Raw genomic sequence first — 19,395 nt, forward strand, 5'->3', positions numbered from 1 at the left:
GAGTGAAAGAAATTATATCCCTTCCTTTCTTCCACCAACCATACAGCCTCTGTTGTAATAAAATAAAAACTTTCCCAAAGGCTGAGGGGTGGAAGGCGTGGGGGAGAAGATGGAGAACAATCTATTCTTTACAATGATAACAGCTACCCCATTATGATGTTAGTATTTCTGAGTATGTCATCCTTCCAACTTAAAAATCCTCCATGCTAGCAAAGTGGCCCATAGTTTATAAAGAAAAAACTTAGCATGGCATTAAAAAGTTCATTATAACTTGGGGCACATTTTTCCTAGTCGCCTTTCTAATCATTTCTTTTTGTAGGTAACACTACTCAATAGAAGAAATATAGATTCTGTCAAGTATATGTGACCTTGGTGCCTGGTTCTACTTATTAACTTCATAAGATTAAACACAATAAAACATATAAAGCACTGTGTTAATGTCTAGCATATATTAAGCACTTAAAAACTCTTAATTGCTATTATAGAACATAATAGGAGCATCTAAAATAATTGGTGGTTAGAAGGAACCATCCACAAAGGATTCCCAGATGAAGTCATATTTAAGTGAAAACCTGAAGAATGCATATCATCCTGAAATTAAGCATAAAGGAAAATGTTTCTAAGAAGAAAATGTGTCAAATGTAAAAGCCCAGAGAAGAGAAAGAACATGATTTAAAGAGCTGAAATATATTTAACATAATCTGGCTAGAGCACAGAATATTTGGAGAAATGGAAGAAGAAAATGGTAAGAGGCTCTGTTACGCAACATAAATCATCTTAAGCAAAGAACAACACAATCAGACTTGGATTTTTAGAAGAACATAGTCTCTGTATTAGAGAAGAGATGAGAAGGATTAAATATGGAGCTAGAGACTAGATCAGAAGCTGTTGTAATAATCGAATAAAGGTATCAATACCAAGTAACCATTGGCTATAAATGTTAAGCACTTTAATATACATTATGTATCTTTAGAAATTTATTCTTGGTGTTGCAAATGCCTATTTCACACTCAATTCTTAACATAGTAACAACGACAACAACAACAAACCCTCATAATCATACCAGTATTCCTCTTCAGGGACCTTATCCAAAGGTGGATTCAGGCAGTAAATATGATAGGCCATGTTACATTCATCACAGAGAAGCTGCATGTTGGGTTCCTGTTTTCCACCACATATATGACAGGAGCAAGAATGGCATTTCTTATCTGGGTCTCCACCACAAAAGTCACATTCAGGGTCATTTTTCCCTATTAAGGACAAAATTATAGTAAGCTCAATCTTAAAATCATTTTTATATCTATGAATCTTATAAAGAAAAACCCAGGAAAATAGCATACAGTCTTTTTAATTAAGAGAAGGGAACCGTAAGGAATAATCAAGTGTAGGACTTACAGAATAAATACCTGAACCTCATTCTAGGCTTATGAATCAAATTTTCAGGGATGAGGCCCAGGCACGTACCAGTAATAAATCTAATTACACTCATCCATGAGGATCATGTACTTTTGCCTTAACAATCTGTACTGATTAGACTCACAGTTCCCCCAATGTGCACCAAGATGCCCAGGGACAATGCACTGAACTCACTGGGGCACCATAAGATATCTCAATATTTCAAGGGAAAAACAATACTCTATTGAACAAAGCTGTTTGGACCTAACTACTTAATAAATAAAACTGTTAAGTACCATCTGTTCTGCAGATCCAAACCTTTCCTTGCGTGGGCTGAATAGGCAGGAGAGGGCTGCTCCAAGTTAGTAAGTCCTCTTTAGTTATGGGCTATGCCCCCAATATTCTCTTTATTAGTAACAGAAGTGGCATTTATGACTCAGTTGATTTTTATCTTAATTGTCAATTGCTTCAGAACTCTGGCAAGTAAGAGGTACCATTTATTGCCCCCTCCTCATCTAAATTCAAACACCTTTTAACGAAGCATTCCCTTGAAATTTTAAAATATACATATATACACAAAGTCTTACAGTAATATTCATAATGCCAAAAGTTAAACTTAAATGTCAATCAAAAGAACAAGAGTTGGATAGATTTTATGAAAAACACACAGGTAGACAGGTATATTCAAAAAGAAAATTGCAGAAAAACTTTTTAAAACAGAATTGTTTAAATACACAAGGATAAATTATAGAGCTAGAAGATGTCTAGAATGACATACACTGTTAAGAGTGATTACCTCCTGGGAGTTCTATATTTTTAAATTTATATAGTTCTGAATTTCTAACAACTGTACACAATAAATTTGTGAGGAAATTTACCATATCAAAGTTGATCTAGCAATAAGGGAAATGGAAAAAAGTACCTCACAAATGAGAGAAGGAAGGAAGGAAAAGGCTATTGATTTTAGTACTTTCTGACTGATCACTGCCTCTTCTTGCTAATGAAGAATACAATTTTATTTCACTTTCACTAGGTAGCTGTGATGACATATAAGCAATGAAAATATAGCAGACCTAATATGCCAAAGGCATGTTTAGATTTCTGGTTTGGAGAGTCATCCAATCAATGGAAGTCTGGCTGTGGCTCTGAAATGGTTTCTTTATATACAAGTTCAAAGTTGTAGTTATAATCTGATTATCATTAGACAGAGAACAAAAATATATGCAGATATACTGAGTGGGAGAAAACAGAGAGACACAAGAAAAACCTAGTCAATCTTGGTTTTCTATCATGTTTTACTGAGAATGACTAAGTCACATTAAATAGGTTTACTCATCAAGTTACTTTCATTCCTAAGATATAACCATACAAGTAGTCGTACAGAGTTTGTCTTAAGAGTCTTAATTCGAGTCTAGATATATTAGCATTGCAGCCTCAAAAAATGAGAACAGTAACATGGAAGTCTATTTATTGATCTGTTAAAGTTCTTGTCTTATAATCTTGCACAACTGTGGTAAAAAGAAGTTAGGCAGGACCCCTTTTGTCTTGAACATTTCATTTCCATAATATTCTAGACACTGACATGTGGCATTAAGGCAATGGATTGCTCACCACAAAAAAAAAAAAATCAGAATTAAGGGAGTATGAGACACTGTAATCTATTTGGAAAGACAGTTATTGAATCATGAATTAAAAAAAACCTAGAACCTAGTCCTACCTCTGTTACCAACTATCTATATGATATTAAGCACCTAAAATATATACAATGAAGAGGTAGGGCTACATTCTAACGATTACATAAACCTTATTACCCTCTAGAAATTCAAGGATAAATCAGTACTTATTCTCAGGTTTTGCTGGTATAAAAATAAATCTCATTATTAAAAATTAATCTTGGATGGCTACAAAATTACCTAAATGGGATTTTTATTTGGACAGAACCTATAATAGAGAAAAGAGCAAGAAAATGGCAATAAAATGCCAAGATGAGAAAACATTCCTTTGAAAAAAATTTTATCATTTGAGGAAAATCCATTAGACCAAAATACATCTTAGATCAAAACTGTCGTCTTGAAAATAAATTTGTATGATCTACAGTTTTATACTTTCGTAAAAGTTATTCCCTGGCCAATTAAAATGACAATCATATATAACATATGCAATCTAGCCTATAAAAAAGATTCATACTTAAAAACTTTCCGTCTGCCAATGAAAGAGGATGGGCTCCAGGTTTCTCGATCTTGAAGATTTCATTTACAAATGTTATCTGGCAGTCATTTAATTTTCCTTCAGAACCCCTGTTTAAGAAACAAAGAAAGGTTAACTTCTGTCAGCAAAATCTAAACCATATGCAAATAATAATTAAAAGTCAGTTTGGAAACTTACTGAGCTTTGTTTACAAGTTGGGATTATAGTTATTCCAATTGTTCTGTTATTGTTTCCGATAGAAAAAAAAGTCCAATAGTAATTAGTTATCATTCAAAGTTAAGTATAACTTTAGTGCAATATTAGGAAAAAAAATTAGAGACATCACTTAGGTTATCTGGTAAGAAGATAGCCATCTTGTAAATTTAAAAACTAGAAATAACACTCTCAATTAAAATAAAAGGTATAAACATACTTCTAATAAATAAAGTTTCTAAGTAAAAAGAAGACCTAATTAAAAAGAAGTCTTTCCAATACAATGCCATATTTTTCATAGATACAATTTATACCCGTTTGCATATGCTTCTTCAAAGTCTCTTGCTATGACTGTGGATATGTACATTTCTCCTTTTAATGTGTCGACTTTTGCTTTATATTTTGAAGCTATGTTATTGGATACATACAGATTTAGGATTCTTTCATCTTATAAAATGTCTGTTTCTACTAATGCACTCTGTATCAAAAGTTTTTTTTTATGGGGTGGGGGTGTGCGGTTAGCATTTGCTTGATGACTTTTTCTATTCAACTTTTCTTTTAAAACTGTTAATGTCAAATATACACAAATGCAGAAAACTTCATAGACAAATATATAGTTTAACCAAATATAAGGTGCACATCCTTGTAATCACCATCCATGTCAGAAGACAGACCTGTCAACTACTTTAGTCTTTGACATGCTCCCTCAAGAGTTATATTTATCTTAATTTTCTTGTCTTAACATTCGTCTGCTTCCCTAAGCATATATCTGTGTTTTTACAAACTCTACAATTTCCACACAATCTTTCTTTCTTGCAATTTGTTGAAGAATCCTCATCATTTGTCCTACAAGTTTCCCAGTCTTGATTTTCATATTTGCATTCCCAAAATGTATTTAAAATATTTTTTCTGTTGTTTGTATTTCCAGTAAATTGATAGTTGGATATGGAGTAAAGGTTAAAAAAAACCCTTGGTCTGCTACTTGTTTTTGTAAATAAAGTTTTACTGGAATATAGCTATGCCTACTCGTTTATATATTCTCTATATCTAGTTTCCTGCTACAATGGCAGAATTGAGTAGTTTTGACAGAGACCATCTGGCCACCAAAGGTTAAGCTATTTACTATCTGGCCCTCTACAAAAAGAAATTTTTTTGTAAACCTTGCTACAAATGCTTAATCAAATCCAGGTTCATTTTTTGGTAAAACTATTTATAGGTCTATATCCATCAGAAAGCATCTAGTTACTTAGTTGTCTTTTTCTATAATGACAGCACCCAGAGTTGCTCAATGACTAGACTAATTCACTGGGGATTAGAAAATGTTGATATTCCAGTTCTATCATTCCCTTCTGATTTATTTGCTGGGATAACTCCATAAAGAGAACCTTGATCTCGTGGATTATTTGCTGACTCAGTAGTATAGCTCATACAACAAATGTATATGCTTTAGCAGTTTTTCAAAGAATAGTTCCTCTAACATCCTACATAGGTGACCAATCAGTTTCTATATAACTAAAAATTCACATCTTTGAGGTGTTTCAATCTGCTGTAGTTATTTTCCTTATGCATGTTCAAATTGTCTCATTGTAGGCCAATGGGATCTTCCAGGTGATTCCCTAATTCTTCTGATGAGAACTTAGCAGTCTTTGCAGGCTTCTTTTGTTATCTACAAGATGTTCAAATTCATCTTATACATTTTCTGCCCCCAGCCTGTTTCTTTTAGGTATATATGATATTTCAAGACCACAATTCAGGCACTAGAAAAACTGCACCTGAATTGATCACTATTTCTAGGCTTTTTCAGTGGACAGAGCTACAAAACTGAAACATACACATTAATGCACATACAAAATACTTCATGAGTTCATGTAAATTCTTTCTGAAAATTCAGGACTAAAGGGTAAATTTACTTTTTAAAGACAATTACATATGTTTCTTTTTTCTCCAATCAGAAAATCCTAGTTCTGACATGATTCTCTATAGAGAAAACCCTAAAGACTCCACAAGAACATTACTAGAAACAACAAGCAAACACAGTAAAGTCTCTGGATACAAAATCAATGTTCAAAAATCCATTGCGTTCCCTTACTCTAATAATGAAGCATCAGAAAAAGAAGTGGAAAAAAATAATTCCTTTTGCAATTGCAACAAAAAGAATAAAATATCTAGAAATACATTTAATGAAACATGTGAAGGACCTATATAATGAAAACTACAAGACCCTATTAAAAGAAATCAAAGAAAATACAAAGAAATGGAAAGAAATTCCGTGTTCTTCGATTGGAAGAATCAACATAGTTAAAATGATCATATTACCTTATACAGATTTAATGCAAGCCCCATCAAAATCTCATTGACATTTTTTTAAAGAAATAGAACAAAAAATCATCAGATTTGCATGGAAGCACAAAAGATCTCAAATTGCCAAAGCCACCCTGAGAAAAAAGAACAAGGCTGGAGGCATCACTCTGCCTGACTTCAACTTACACTACAAAGTGACAGTAATCAAACAGCACGGTATTGGCAGGAAAACAGACACACAGACCAGTGAAACAGAATCGAGAGTCCAGAAGTAAACCCATATTTATATGGGCAAATAATTTTTGACAAAAACGACAAAAACATACAGTGGAGAAAGGAAAGCCTCTTTAATAAATGGTGCTGGGAAAATTGGAAGGCCACCTGCAAAAGAATGAAATTAGACTGTTGTCTATCACCGCAAGCCAAAACTAACTCAAAATGGATTAAGGACCTGAATATAAGACCTGGAACATTAAATGCATAGAAGAAAACATAGGAACGAAACTCAAGGACCTTGGACTTAAAGAGGATTTTATGAATCTGACCTCAAAAGCAAGGGAAGTGAAAGCTAAAATAAATAAATGGGACTACATCAAACTAAAAAGCTTCTGCTCAGCAAAAGAAATCGTCAACAAGGTAAAGAGACAACCATCCAAATGGGAAAATATATTTGCAAGCAACGCTTCCGATAAGGGCCTCATATCCAAAATACACAAAAAACTTATATGACTCAATAACAAAAAAAACACAAACGATCCAATCAAAAAATGGGAAGAGGACCTGAACAGACTCTTCTTCCTAGAAGACATACAAATGGCCTACAAACATATGAAAAGATGCTCAACATCGCTAGCTATTAGGGAAATGCAAATCAACACCACAATGAGACACCATCTCATGCCTGTTAGAATAGCTATAATCAACAGAACAAGTTAATAACAAATGTTGGAGAGGATGCAGAAAAAAAGGAATCCTCATGCACTGCTGATGGGACTACAAATTGGTACAGCTACTATGGAAAACAGTATGGAGGTTCCTCAAAAAACTAAGAATTGATCTACCATATGATCCAGCAATCCGTCTACTGGGTATTTACCCCAAAGACTTGAAAACCCATATTCAAAAAGATATTTGCACACTGATGTTCATAGCAGCATTATTCATGGTGGCCAGGACATGGAAGCAACCGAAGTGTCCTAGGACAGATGATTGGCTAAAGAAGCCGTGGTACATATATAGAATGGAATATTATTCAGCCATAAGAAGAGATGAAATACTGCCATTTGTGACAACATGGATGGACCTCAAGATAATCACGCTAAACAAAATAAACCAGACAGAAAAAGTTGAAAATCACATGATATCACTTATATGTGGGGTATAAACCTAAAAGCAACAAATGAACAGGACAAACAGAAACTCAGGGACATGGACAATGAACTAGTGGTTACCAGAGGAGAGGGTAGGAGGTGGGGGAAGAGAGGAGAGGTAGATGGGATAAAGGGGGTCAAATATAGGAGGTTAGGGGGATGTTGAAGTGGTAAAGGGGATCAAATATATGGTAGCTGAAAGAAACTGGACTTTAGGTGGTAATCACACAATAGAATATATAGATGTCAAATTATAATGTATACCTGAAAATTATAGAATTGTATCAACCAATGTTACCCCAATAAACTTAATAAAAAAAAAAGAAAATCCTAGTTCTCAGACACCAGTAATACCTAAATTAGAATGCTACACTTTGCTTTTTCCCATATTATATATATTCTCATCAGTTGTCATAATTACTGAAAATGCTTTAAAATTTCTCTATTTCCCCTTCTTAGTCATATTTATTTCTGATTGTATAACCATTACATGTTATTCTTTCTCCTTTATATATCTCCTTTAGTCCTAGTTCTAAAGGTAGCAATATTTTTAATGTTTACAATCACTCTTTGTCAAATTCTCTTCAGTCATCTTGATGGTCTGAAGCTAGTTCTCTAGAAGATTCCCCAGGGAGAGTTCAGGAGACCAATGCCTCCCCTAGTTTTGACAAGTTAATGAGAATTGTCTCCAGCCTTTGCACTGAAGGCCAGTTTGGCTAGACTTAAAATCCTTGGCTCAACTGTTCTTGACTCATGCATGTTTTTCCGGGATGCTTTCCTTGTAAGGGTGTTATCCTAGTTCCTTATTTTTTTCTTTTTCTTCTAATTTTATATGGAATTTGACATCAGTCCTTTTCTTGTTTTTATAAAACTGATTTTCTTTAAACTTTAGGGGCTATAATTTCACTTAGCTTTCTAGTTCACAGCCATAGAGCTTCACAGAGCTCACTATTTTTGTTGATTTTTGGAGCATTCAACACTATGGCTACTAATCTAGATGGACAAAAAATCAAATCAGTAGTTATCTAGGGCCAAGGCTGAGAGTGGTGGTGGTGACTTTAATGGAGCCCATAGGAATTTTGGGGGCGATGAAAATGTTCTATATCTGGATTACAGTGGTGACATACGTAGATACACTTGTCAATATTCACTTAATATATAACACATGTGTAAATTATGCCTCAAAAATTATTTAAAAAAAAAAGACTCTATGGAAACTTACTTTCTAAAATCTCCTGGCTCTATTCCCCTCCCCTATTTTTAACTGGACCCTTTTTCTCTTTTTATTATCTCTGTCCTACTCAATTTAGATCACATTCACAATATGGGGCTTGTCCTGGAATAAAGCTTTAGCTGACTAATTTTGAGAGTCCACAGGGTTCTAATCCCTTTAGACCACACTGAAAAATATGTATACTCATCCAAACTGGGGTCCTTACCCCTTCTAGCTTCAGCTGCTTTACTTATTGTTGCACAACAAATCACCCTAAAAATAGCGGCATAACACAAAAATTACCTTACAGTTTCTGTGGATCAGGAATTTGGGAGCGGCTTACCTGGGTAGTCTTGGCTCAAGATCTTTCATGAGGTTTCAGTCAAGCTATTGACCAGGGTTACAGTCTCATCTAAAGGCTCTATTGGGGAGGCAGTCTGAATTCTTACAACATAGCGGCTGGCTTCCCCCAGAGGAAGTGAACTGAGAGAGCCCAAAATGGAAGCTTCAATGTTTTTCTCAGAAGTGGTATACAATTACTTCTGCCATATTCTATTGGTCACACAGAGCAATCTAGTATAAAATATAAGAAGGAACTATGCAAGGTGTGAGTACCAGGAAGCAGGAATTACTGGGAGTCATTTTGAAAGGTGGCCACTATAGCTGCTATTCTCAAAACAGCTTGCTGAGCCAAATTATTATTTTAGAGTTATTCGGCCCATCATACATCCTGTAGTTACCCTCTCCTTCCTCTTGCACAGCCACTGATGACACACAGGTCTTGTAGTTCTTTATCCCACCAGTTATTTTGGTGTTTGCAGGGAATACCACATCACTGTAAACAGTTGTAGATGTTGCCCATATGTTTTTGGATTGGATATTTTAGTTGCTCTAGATGTTTTTATATGGACATCTAAGTTGATTAAAAACCTATATTGTCGTCATCTACCAAGAATCCATCCATTCTTGTATTTTCAACTTCTGTGATTTCATATTTAAGGAATCTTTCTTGTAAGCAGCATATGGGTTTTGTTTTTGTTTTAATCTAGTCTGTTAATCTTCTGTCTTTCATTATAATATTTAGTTCACATATAGTTAACATAATGGCTAATATACTTGAGTTTCTACCATTTTACTGTTTTCTATTTTATCTACTTTTGTTTTACTTTTCTTAATTGCCTTCTTTTGGATTATTCTAATATTTACTATTCTATACTACTCTATTCATTTGCTAATATTTTATTTTTAATGGTTCTTAGAAATTGTACCATGCAAACCTGACAAATCAAACTATTTTAAGTTCTTCTTTTACTACTTCACTGATTATGCCAGAATCTCAAAGCTTCATTTACTAATCTGATTCTTTGTATGGTTGACATTCATTTTATTCAACAAATATTTTAAACCTATTACTGTTTTGAATAGGTTATTTGTACTTATTTATAAAGTTACCCTTCTTCTGTTCTTAATTCCTTCCTTCCTTCCTTTATTCCATGTTACTATCTGAGATCTCCTTCCCTATGCTTAAAGAGCTCCCTTTAAGTATTTCTTTTAGTACACGTCTGTTGGTATTGAATTCTCTCAAGTTTGGTTTAATAATGTCTTTATTTTGGCTTCATTTTTTATAAGATATTGTCATTAGAAATGTATTTCTAAGTTGAGAATGTTTTTATCAGTGTTTTCAGATGCCATTCCATTGTCTTCTAGTTTACATTATTTCTGATGAAAACTCATTCTTCAGTCATCTTCCCTTTTTATCTTTAGTTTTCAGCAGCCTTAATGTGATAGGCCACTGTGTCTTTCCTTTACATTTAGCCTGCTTAGGGTTAACTAAGTTTCTTCAATCTAGGCAGATACCTTTTATCAATTTCAGAAAATTCTAGCTACTATATTTTCAAATAGTTTTCATCCTATTCTCTCCTTTTTGGAGAACTATAAATAAATGTAATACATACCTTTTTACCTAGTTCCATATGTCATGACTATTCTGTGTTGGTTTCCACTACTTTTTCCATGTTTCAGTTTGAATATTTATTGACTTGCCTTTTAGTTCACCAATCCTATCTACTGCTACACCTTACCTGCTATTATGCCAATCTAATGAGGTCTTAGTTTCAGATACTGTATTTTTCAGTCTGAGAATCTCCATATTCTATATATTCCAATTCTCATTTGAAATTCTCCATCTTTTCATGACAACAAAGACTGTACACATTAAAAGATGAGGCTACCAAACTATGACAATAAATTAAATTTTAAATAAACAAGGTCCTAGAAAATTAAATACTATTTCAAGAAGAAATAAAAATCTCAACACTCCTATGATTATCACAGAAATTTAATAAATCTTAAAAAGCCTCCCCACAAGAAAACAGCCCCTGAGGACTTTACTGAGAAGTGCTACCTACCAAACATTCAAGAAAAAGACTCAAATTCTACCATAAGATAGAAAAATAATATTCCAAATTATTTTATAAAACCAGTTAATTAAAGAAAATTACTGTGAAGGAAAATTTCAGATAGTCTTGCGAGTCCAGCATATAGCTGGTTAGGTAGACACTCGCAGCTATGATATCAACATAGAGCCTGATAGCAACCACGGCTACTGAAATGTTCTTGTATATTAGTTTAATCTATAAGAATCCTGTGAGGTGAGCAAGGATTTCTCTAACGAAACACTCAGTTATTTCCAAGATGCTTTCAAATATATCTCTAATGTTAAAGTAGCTACCGAGATTTAAGGGCCGTTCTTAATAAAAAATTCTCAAGAATTTATTTTAAAAATTATCCTTTGGTATGTAAATATCCATCTTTCAGAGTCCTTTTTTTTTAAAACTAAGGAACATGTGCGTAATACCTAAAAAATTATATTCCTTGATTAATTCAGTAATTAAATGGCATCCATGAAGAGAATCTTACCCCAAGAAAATATTCACACGAAGTTCTTTTTTGGTCCTTGAGATTGTCTTCAATGCAGTAATTTCTGCATCAAACCAAAATCCTCTATTACTAGGACTTTCTACATTGTAATTAACCATTACCACATCACCGATATTTAGTTCATTCCATTTCAGAGTGGTTCTAGCTCGTGGTCGAAGATCCTTCACATTTATTTGTACAGTACCACTTTCTGGATATCTGAGGAGAGAGAGAAGAATCACAGAACACTGCTTATGATCACTGCCAAAGACTAAAATTATATGCAACATATGAAAAAACTTAATCATATTATTCTTAATGGCACTTATTTATTCATTATTTTAACTGCCAGGATAAATAATTCTTGCTAAAATCTTAGTGAGACATTCTTTCTAGCTTGGGCGGGAGGAGTAGGGATGGATAAAAAAAAAAAAAAAAGAAATACACAGTTCTTCTGCCTCATTTTCTTAACCCAAGTTTAAGAATTACTTTTTAAAAATTATTTTTATTTTTCGATTAGCTGAAATTCAATAGCATTTTATATTAGTTTCAGGTATATAACATAGTGGTTAGACATTTATATAATTTATGAAGTGATCCTCCAATAAGTCTGGTACCCACATGGCACCATCCAGTTATAACAATATTAAGAATTACTTTAATAGGAATAGATTCTAAGCCCTTCCTGAATTTGGAACCAGTTCCAGTTCTGCCATTTGCTTTATGCACAGTAAGACATGAATCCAGTACATTTTAATAGCTTCCATTTTTCCAGGAAGAAAAAGTCAAAATCTAGTTCTTATATGTAGCCAGCTCCCTAGTAATGGCAAAAAAAATCCAGAATTTATGCATCAGAAAATAGAACCAGTGAAAGAATTCTAGCAGAATCTTAACTTTTTGTTTCTAAAGGTAAGTTTAAAGTAAACTTAAACCTGACCTGAACTTAAAGCTTTAGAAAGTTACTCAAATTTAGGTTTAATTTCTGGTGTCAACAGACCAAAGACAGAAATATAACAGTCCATGATGGTTTCCATAAAATTAAAACCTGTCATCTTTATGTATTGCTTGGTAACAGAGGGACAAATAAATGAATATTTGGTTTGTGCTTTTGGAAAGCTCAATCTTTTGGGGCAGGCTAAACTACTATAGCAGTGGTTCTCAGAGTGTGGTTGCCAGACCAGTAGCATCGGCATCATCTGGAAACATGTTAGAAATGCAAACTCTTAGACTCAACTTTGGATCTACTGAGTCAGAAAATCTGGGAATGAGGCCCAGTAATCTATTTTCACAAATCCACTCAGAAATTCTAAAGCACGCTCAAGTTTGATAACCAACTGTGCTATAGAAACACAATAATTAAATATCATACCCTAGTGTGACAGCATTAATAAGGTAGAAACTAAAGGAAGAGATCATTAATCCTTAACCAACTGAGTGGTCTGCTCAAAATGTAAATAAGCCTGAAGTTGGAAGCAGCTCTAGCAGCTAGCCTTGGTTCTTCTGAATCAAACAAGTATTATGCAAGCCTAGGACTCTCACAGTATATTTAATTCATTTAGAAAGGATATTCATCCTAGGCGGGAACTTTAATTACCCAATTTAATCAAGTCACTTCAATTTTTAGTTAGCTGGGAAAAAAATATCAGAACAAGCAAGGGGCCCATTTTACCCACTCAGTGCATTAATTCCCTTGTACCACAAGCCTTCCAATAACCACGGAACATTTGCTCAGACAATAAGAGGTGAGGGGGCAGTTTTAATACTAAAAAATAAAAAAAAAGTCATTCTGTTTTCACATAGCTTTTACGTAGAAAAGAGAAGATACTTAATATTGAATCAAAGATAAGCTTTGGAACTCATTCTATGTCTAGGTTTCATGAAGATTATCAAGACATACTCTCTTCAACAAAAGACCTAATACTTGACAGTCTAAATGTCCCTGCCACCCTGAATCTTCTCTCCTAAACAAAAACATTTTAAATGAATTTCAACTTATATGACAAGGTTTTAAATTTATCATCATCCTGGTGTCTTCACTCAAAATATATTCTATTTTCAGTCTGCCTGGGTTTCAATTCTCATTTTAGCTTCTTGCTGCTGTGTACCCTTGGGAAAGTTACTAAATCTCTCTGTGACTATCACGCATAAAAAAAAACTAACGAAAACTAACTGTATCCTATACGGTATTTTGAGATAAAAATGAGAAGACTCATAAAGTGCTTAAAACAGTATATAATGGGGTAAGACAATGTCAGTTGTTAGTATTTTGTCATTATCACAGAAATAATACTAAAGAAACCGACAAGTACCAAGTCACATCTATGGTTCTACTCTTCTCACTCACATTTCAATTCCATTTTTAATGGTCAAACCTAAATTTTGAGGTCTCTAGCCCAACACTTGGTGTTTTTACACTCAAACTGTTTCACACTGGTTTGGTCAGAAAAACAACTAACATTTTCCTAACCTATCAAATGAAGAAGTTAATATAGATCTTTTAGGGCTCTCCTAATTCTAAAGTTGTAAATGTGTCCTGACTCATATTCTTAAGGCCACACAAGATAAAAAACTATTCTTTTACATGAGATTCTTTCCTCAGCTGTAATGTGAAAGTTATATTTTGACATCATGCATTTCTATATATTTAATACAGTAAAAAAGCATATTTCAATGGCAAAAAACTCATTTGCCTAAGTTTGTCAAAATTAGATACCAAGAATGGAAATATTTTTAACAGAGTAGAGAACTTGAACTAAGTATTAAAATTATATATAAAGTACTGTTTATTAAAGATAAGGCAAAATAAATCCTTCCATACATAAGAGCATGGGAATTTAAGCTATGTTTGCTCTGGAACTAAATTTGTACAATTTCAGGACAGAATCATATTGTAAAGTATATGTAAATATACTCTCTATATAAATAGTAAGTCTGTAAAAATAAGTCATGAAAATGAATTCTAGCCAAAGAGATGTTAAATCAATTGTTATGTAAAAAAACATGGAAGGAGCACATAAACTACTCAGCAAGGTCAAGAACAGGCCAAGTGCTCAAATATTACAATTATTCTTTTCCTGGGTATCTTCATTTACACATATCTTATTTTTTATTTTTTTTAATTTAAATACATATTTTTTACGCCTACAGCACCTGGTATTCCAAGGTGGTCTCCCACCCAAGTACTAACCAGGCCTGACCCTGCTTAGCTTCTGAGATCAGACAAGATTGGGCATGATCAGGGTGGCATGGCTGTAGACTCATCTACACATATCTTAATACCACAGAGTGATGACTCAAACGCTCCACTTTAACCCAAAATTTTCTCTTCAGATTTGTATATCCAACTATATTTCTAACGCAGACGTCTCAGAGCACCTGAAATTCAAGGTGTCAATGATGGAATTCCCCCAACCCATAATCTACTGATGCTATGCCTTTAACACTTCTTTAATGTAACTGTACCTCCTTAGTGAAGACATAAATTTCTCCAATTCTACTATTAAGGCCCAACACATCTGTCGGTCTTTAGGATCACACCTTACAGTCCATAGTATACTTTTGCCAAAGATTCTAAAGCACAGATCTACTTAAAATATTTTGTGAAGTTTGATAACAATATGTTCACAGACTATGGGAAAACAGGTATTCTCATATAATATTGATGGGACTATAAAGTAAAGTGGTACTGTCCCCCCCTTATAGAGGGGAATTTGGAAATAGTCAGCAACATTGCCTACATATTTATCTTTGAATTCAGGAATTTCACTGATAGGAATCCATCCCAAACATAAATAAAAATCCCCATGAAAAGACACATACACAAGGCTATTTATATAGCTACACTTTCTGTAATAGGACTAGAAATAATCAAACATCCACAGTAGAAAACCACTTAAAACATATGGTACAATTATACAATGAAGTATTATGCTCCTATAAAAAGGAATATGATATCTGCTATGGAGTGATATATATGGAGAGGTGTATTAACTCAAGAAAAGCAAGACGCAAGTGTTTCAATGTGCTATTTTTCACCTAATGAGTATGTGTGGAAATACAAATATATTCACACACACTTCACACACATATGTACAAATATATATGTGATTATATATAATACACTTATGTTTTGAAACAGGATAATCCAAAGTAAAGTTACTATTAAGAAACAGTAGGAGGAACCTGGATGGACACACTATTTTTCTGAATGTACCTTGTTTTAGAGATTTACCTATAGAACCATGTAATGTTTAATGATTACAAAACAAAATGTGATTATAATTAACAAAATGTAAGAAATCCCTAAAAATCAAAAGCAAAATGAAACAAAAGTACACAATTGGTGGCTTAACTACATAGAGAACTATTACAAGTGACCTGAAAATACACTAAATTAACTGTATGTCCTTAATGGAGTTATTTCCTAAGAACAAAGCAAAAATAAAAACAAAAAAACTTTTCCGTAATCATATTGTTTGCAATATTAGTACTGCTCATCCGAAACTACCATGAGGAGGATAAAGAAAAATCAATGGTGTTATTAATAGGAACCATGATTTTCAAGGTAAAAAAAAAAAAAATAGGTTAAAGGATTAAATTATAACCCTTTAACTCCAAATTGAAAATGTCAATATAAACCTATGATATATTTAAGTATTTCCTAGCTCTGTCCAATGAGAAGACCTAGAAACATGATCAAACAAGTATCAATGAGCAGTCCAGACTATATGGTCTACATAAATCTCTAAAAAGAACTAGGATTCCTTGAAGAAATGGCTGAATCCAGGCCTGGGCAGGAACTAGAAAAACAGCTTGGGACATCCTGTTGTACCTGAATGCAAAGAAGCCCTCAAAAACTATGCTGTCAGGTTCAACCTGAAGGAGCTTTCACAGGCCAGAAATGGGACAATTTGGGCACTAAATGGAACTGAGGTAGATTAAAACAAGTGTTAAAATCCATTAGTTCATTATACTTAAAAGCAAAAATCTCACTGGCTAACTTCTAGAGGATGCTAGGGAACTTATTCCAAACACTGAAAAAGTTCGAAGGAAAGATTGAATGAGGTATCACCATTTTTGCAGTACTCAATGAAACAAGGGATCTAGGTGAAGATTAATAGCTGCTAAAACCATTAAAAGCTGGTAGCAAATTTCACAACAGATGAATCAGGCTAACAATACCCAAAATCTTACCACAAAAGAGCAGCATGTTATTATGCACCTCCCAATGCCATACAATAGGTAAACCATTTCTCAACTAGTCTTGTCAAATAGTATAATCTGAATTCAATCAAACCTCAAACAGCAAGCCAAAAAAAAGTAGGGGGAATCTGTTGGTTGAGACTTAACCTAATAATTAAATGTAATGGGTAGATTTTGTTTTTGATTCTTATTTGAACAACCTAAGTATTAAAAAGAGAATTGAGGAAGTCTGAACATTGACTGGTTATTTGATACAAGGAATCATTGATAAATTCCATGTGAGTTTTTTAATGTGTTAAGGTCCCTAAGCCCATCCTCAGGTTCAGTGACTTGTTGGGGGAACTCATAGGGCTCATTCTCACAGGACAACATATAGTTGTTCCAATAGCTACGACCTACTATAGTGACAGGATATAAAGCGAAATCAGCAATGGAAAAAGGTACACGGGGTGAAGTCCAGAGAAAATCAGGTAAAAACTCAAAGAATCCTCCCAGAGGAGTCACATAAAATATGCTTAATTTCTCTAGCAACAAATTATAACAACATGTGAAATAATACCTAAGATTTTTATTGGAGGCTGGTCACATAAGCACTCACTGCCCAGCGCACAACAAAATTCCAGACTCCCAGAAGCAGGTGTTCAGCATAAACCATATTGTCTACACAAACAGCTTAGGCACAGTGAACCATTTTTATTAGGGAATGATGAATATCTTCTTGAAAGCCAAGTTCTCAAACACCAGCCAATGGTCAACCACACAAAACGGCCTTTTAAAAAATAGCAGTGTCAGGTCTAATATGTTAGCTCTTTTCTATACTTTAGAAAGAATCTTTGTAGCTATTTCATCAGTTGAATGCTCTGAGTAGATGTCAAGATGAAAATGAGCCTATGAAAGATAGAAAGATAGGGGGGAAAAAAAACAGGACTAGGTAGCAAAAGCCCTTAGACCATGTTGCTGGTCTGTCACTTTGAAAGGAGAGGAAAGGGTTGGGCAGAGAAAACATGAGAGTGTGGTACAAGTCTGACAAAGACTTGGCCAATCCAGTGTTGAGTTTTGATTGCAGAGTGACCACAGGGTCTCACACTGGGCAGAAATTGCCAGGCCCTAGAACTGCTGCCACACTTAGTCACTGGCTATAGGATTCCAGGAAAAGAAAGTGGCCTTGGCTTGAACAATGTGGAGATCTGAAAAGTGCTCTGGCTCAGCTAACTGCATTCATTCCTTGTAGGTGGTCAGCCTGAAGGGAATTCTGAGCAGTGCATCCACTATAGCTGCTAAGGCCAGATATAAAGCCATTTCTGGTTGAAATGGTATCAGGTTTGGGACTTGCTTCAAAATAGCCCAGTAGTACTTGGAGATGCTGCAATAGATTAAACAAGATTAGCCAGGAGTTCACAATGTTTGAAGCTAGGTGATGGGTTCATCACACTGTTCTCTCAGACTTTGCAAAAGTTTAAAGATTTCTACGATAAAAATAAAATGCTTTGTGATTCAAGTTAAAATCCAAACAAAAGGCTCTACGTTTTGAAGTTTTCCTGTGTGTATAAAATTTAAAAAGTTAATACTTATGGCTTACAATGAGGACAAATAGCCTCTGCCCTAGCCCACACTACACTCCTGACTCCTGTTCCCCAGATGCAATCATTTTCAATTCTTAGCTATTTCTATTTACCTCCATATTTTTAAGTAACACACTTAAACTTTGCTTTTTAAACTGTTCTACCCATCCCTCATATACAGTTCATTTGTCTCTATCTACCTCTTCCTCATAATCGCTAACATAAGGCACTGCTCCAAATGTTCACATATGTTAACAACTCCTCTTAGGACAGGTAGGTACTATTCTATTCCCATTTTACAGATGAGGCAGAGAAGTGAAGTAATTTGTTTAGAGAGGAGCAAGCAAAGACATGATTCAAACTGTGATCATCTGGCTCTAGATCCAAACTCTTACAATGATTAACAATCTTTCTTGCTCTAAAGCATATTATACAAACTATTTATAAAAATCAGTATTTTTTAATAACTTTTTTTACATGACTAAACAGTATTCACCGCTAAATAATAAAGTGTGCTTTAATTACATGTCCTTTCTTCTGCAGCTTTATTTTTCATGGAGTGCTTAACTGTTCTTTTTAGTTCCTAGTTTTCTATGTACCTATTATTAATTTATCTTCATTCTGCCAGTTGTAAAACTACTCTACATTCAGACATTTCAGGTACTCTACTGATCTTCTGGACATCAAATGTCCCTTTTAGAGACTTCTGTCCTATCCTAACCTGGACAGCTTGCTCTGTAGGTCTACTCCTGTCCCATGGCTGTCATGTTAGGATCTCTTTTCATTACTTCTTATGTTGAATCCTATTTCCTGAATATCATGTCTTCCTTTCTTGCTTTAAACCTTGAGTGGAGTGGGAGTGATTAAAACGCTCTTTCATATAAATTAACCAATCCTCTTGTTCTCAGTTTTATTCCATATGCCTACCTCCAAGGTACCTGGTGAGTCCAAGGCCTGAACCTCCCAAAGATTCTTCAATGCCAATTCACTTGCTTGTTGTTGGCTTCACATCCTTAGGTTTCAGCTTTCTCTG

General features: G+C 34.2%; 1 protein-coding gene and 1 pseudogene across 1 annotated transcript in view; both read right to left on the reverse strand.

Moving 5' to 3' along the window:
* Nucleotides 1-19,395, reverse strand: part of UHRF2 (ubiquitin like with PHD and ring finger domains 2) — a 67,476-nt gene that overhangs the window by 23,581 nt on the left and 24,500 nt on the right. Inside the window, exons 4-6 of the mRNA XM_011367717.2 lie at nucleotides 11,599-11,817; nucleotides 3,583-3,692; nucleotides 1,064-1,250 (exon numbers count right to left, since the gene is read on the reverse strand). Of these exons, the coding sequence (XP_011366019.1) occupies nucleotides 1,064-1,250; nucleotides 3,583-3,692; nucleotides 11,599-11,817 (516 nt within the window). The remainder of the gene's footprint in view (nucleotides 1-1,063; nucleotides 1,251-3,582; nucleotides 3,693-11,598; nucleotides 11,818-19,395) is intronic.
* LOC111744519 lies at nucleotides 14,737-14,855 on the reverse strand (annotated as a pseudogene).

Source organism: Pteropus vampyrus, unplaced genomic scaffold (assembly GCF_000151845.1).
Source record: "Pteropus vampyrus isolate Shadow unplaced genomic scaffold, Pvam_2.0 Scaffold136, whole genome shotgun sequence".
Taxonomy (NCBI): domain Eukaryota; kingdom Metazoa; phylum Chordata; class Mammalia; order Chiroptera; family Pteropodidae; genus Pteropus; species Pteropus vampyrus.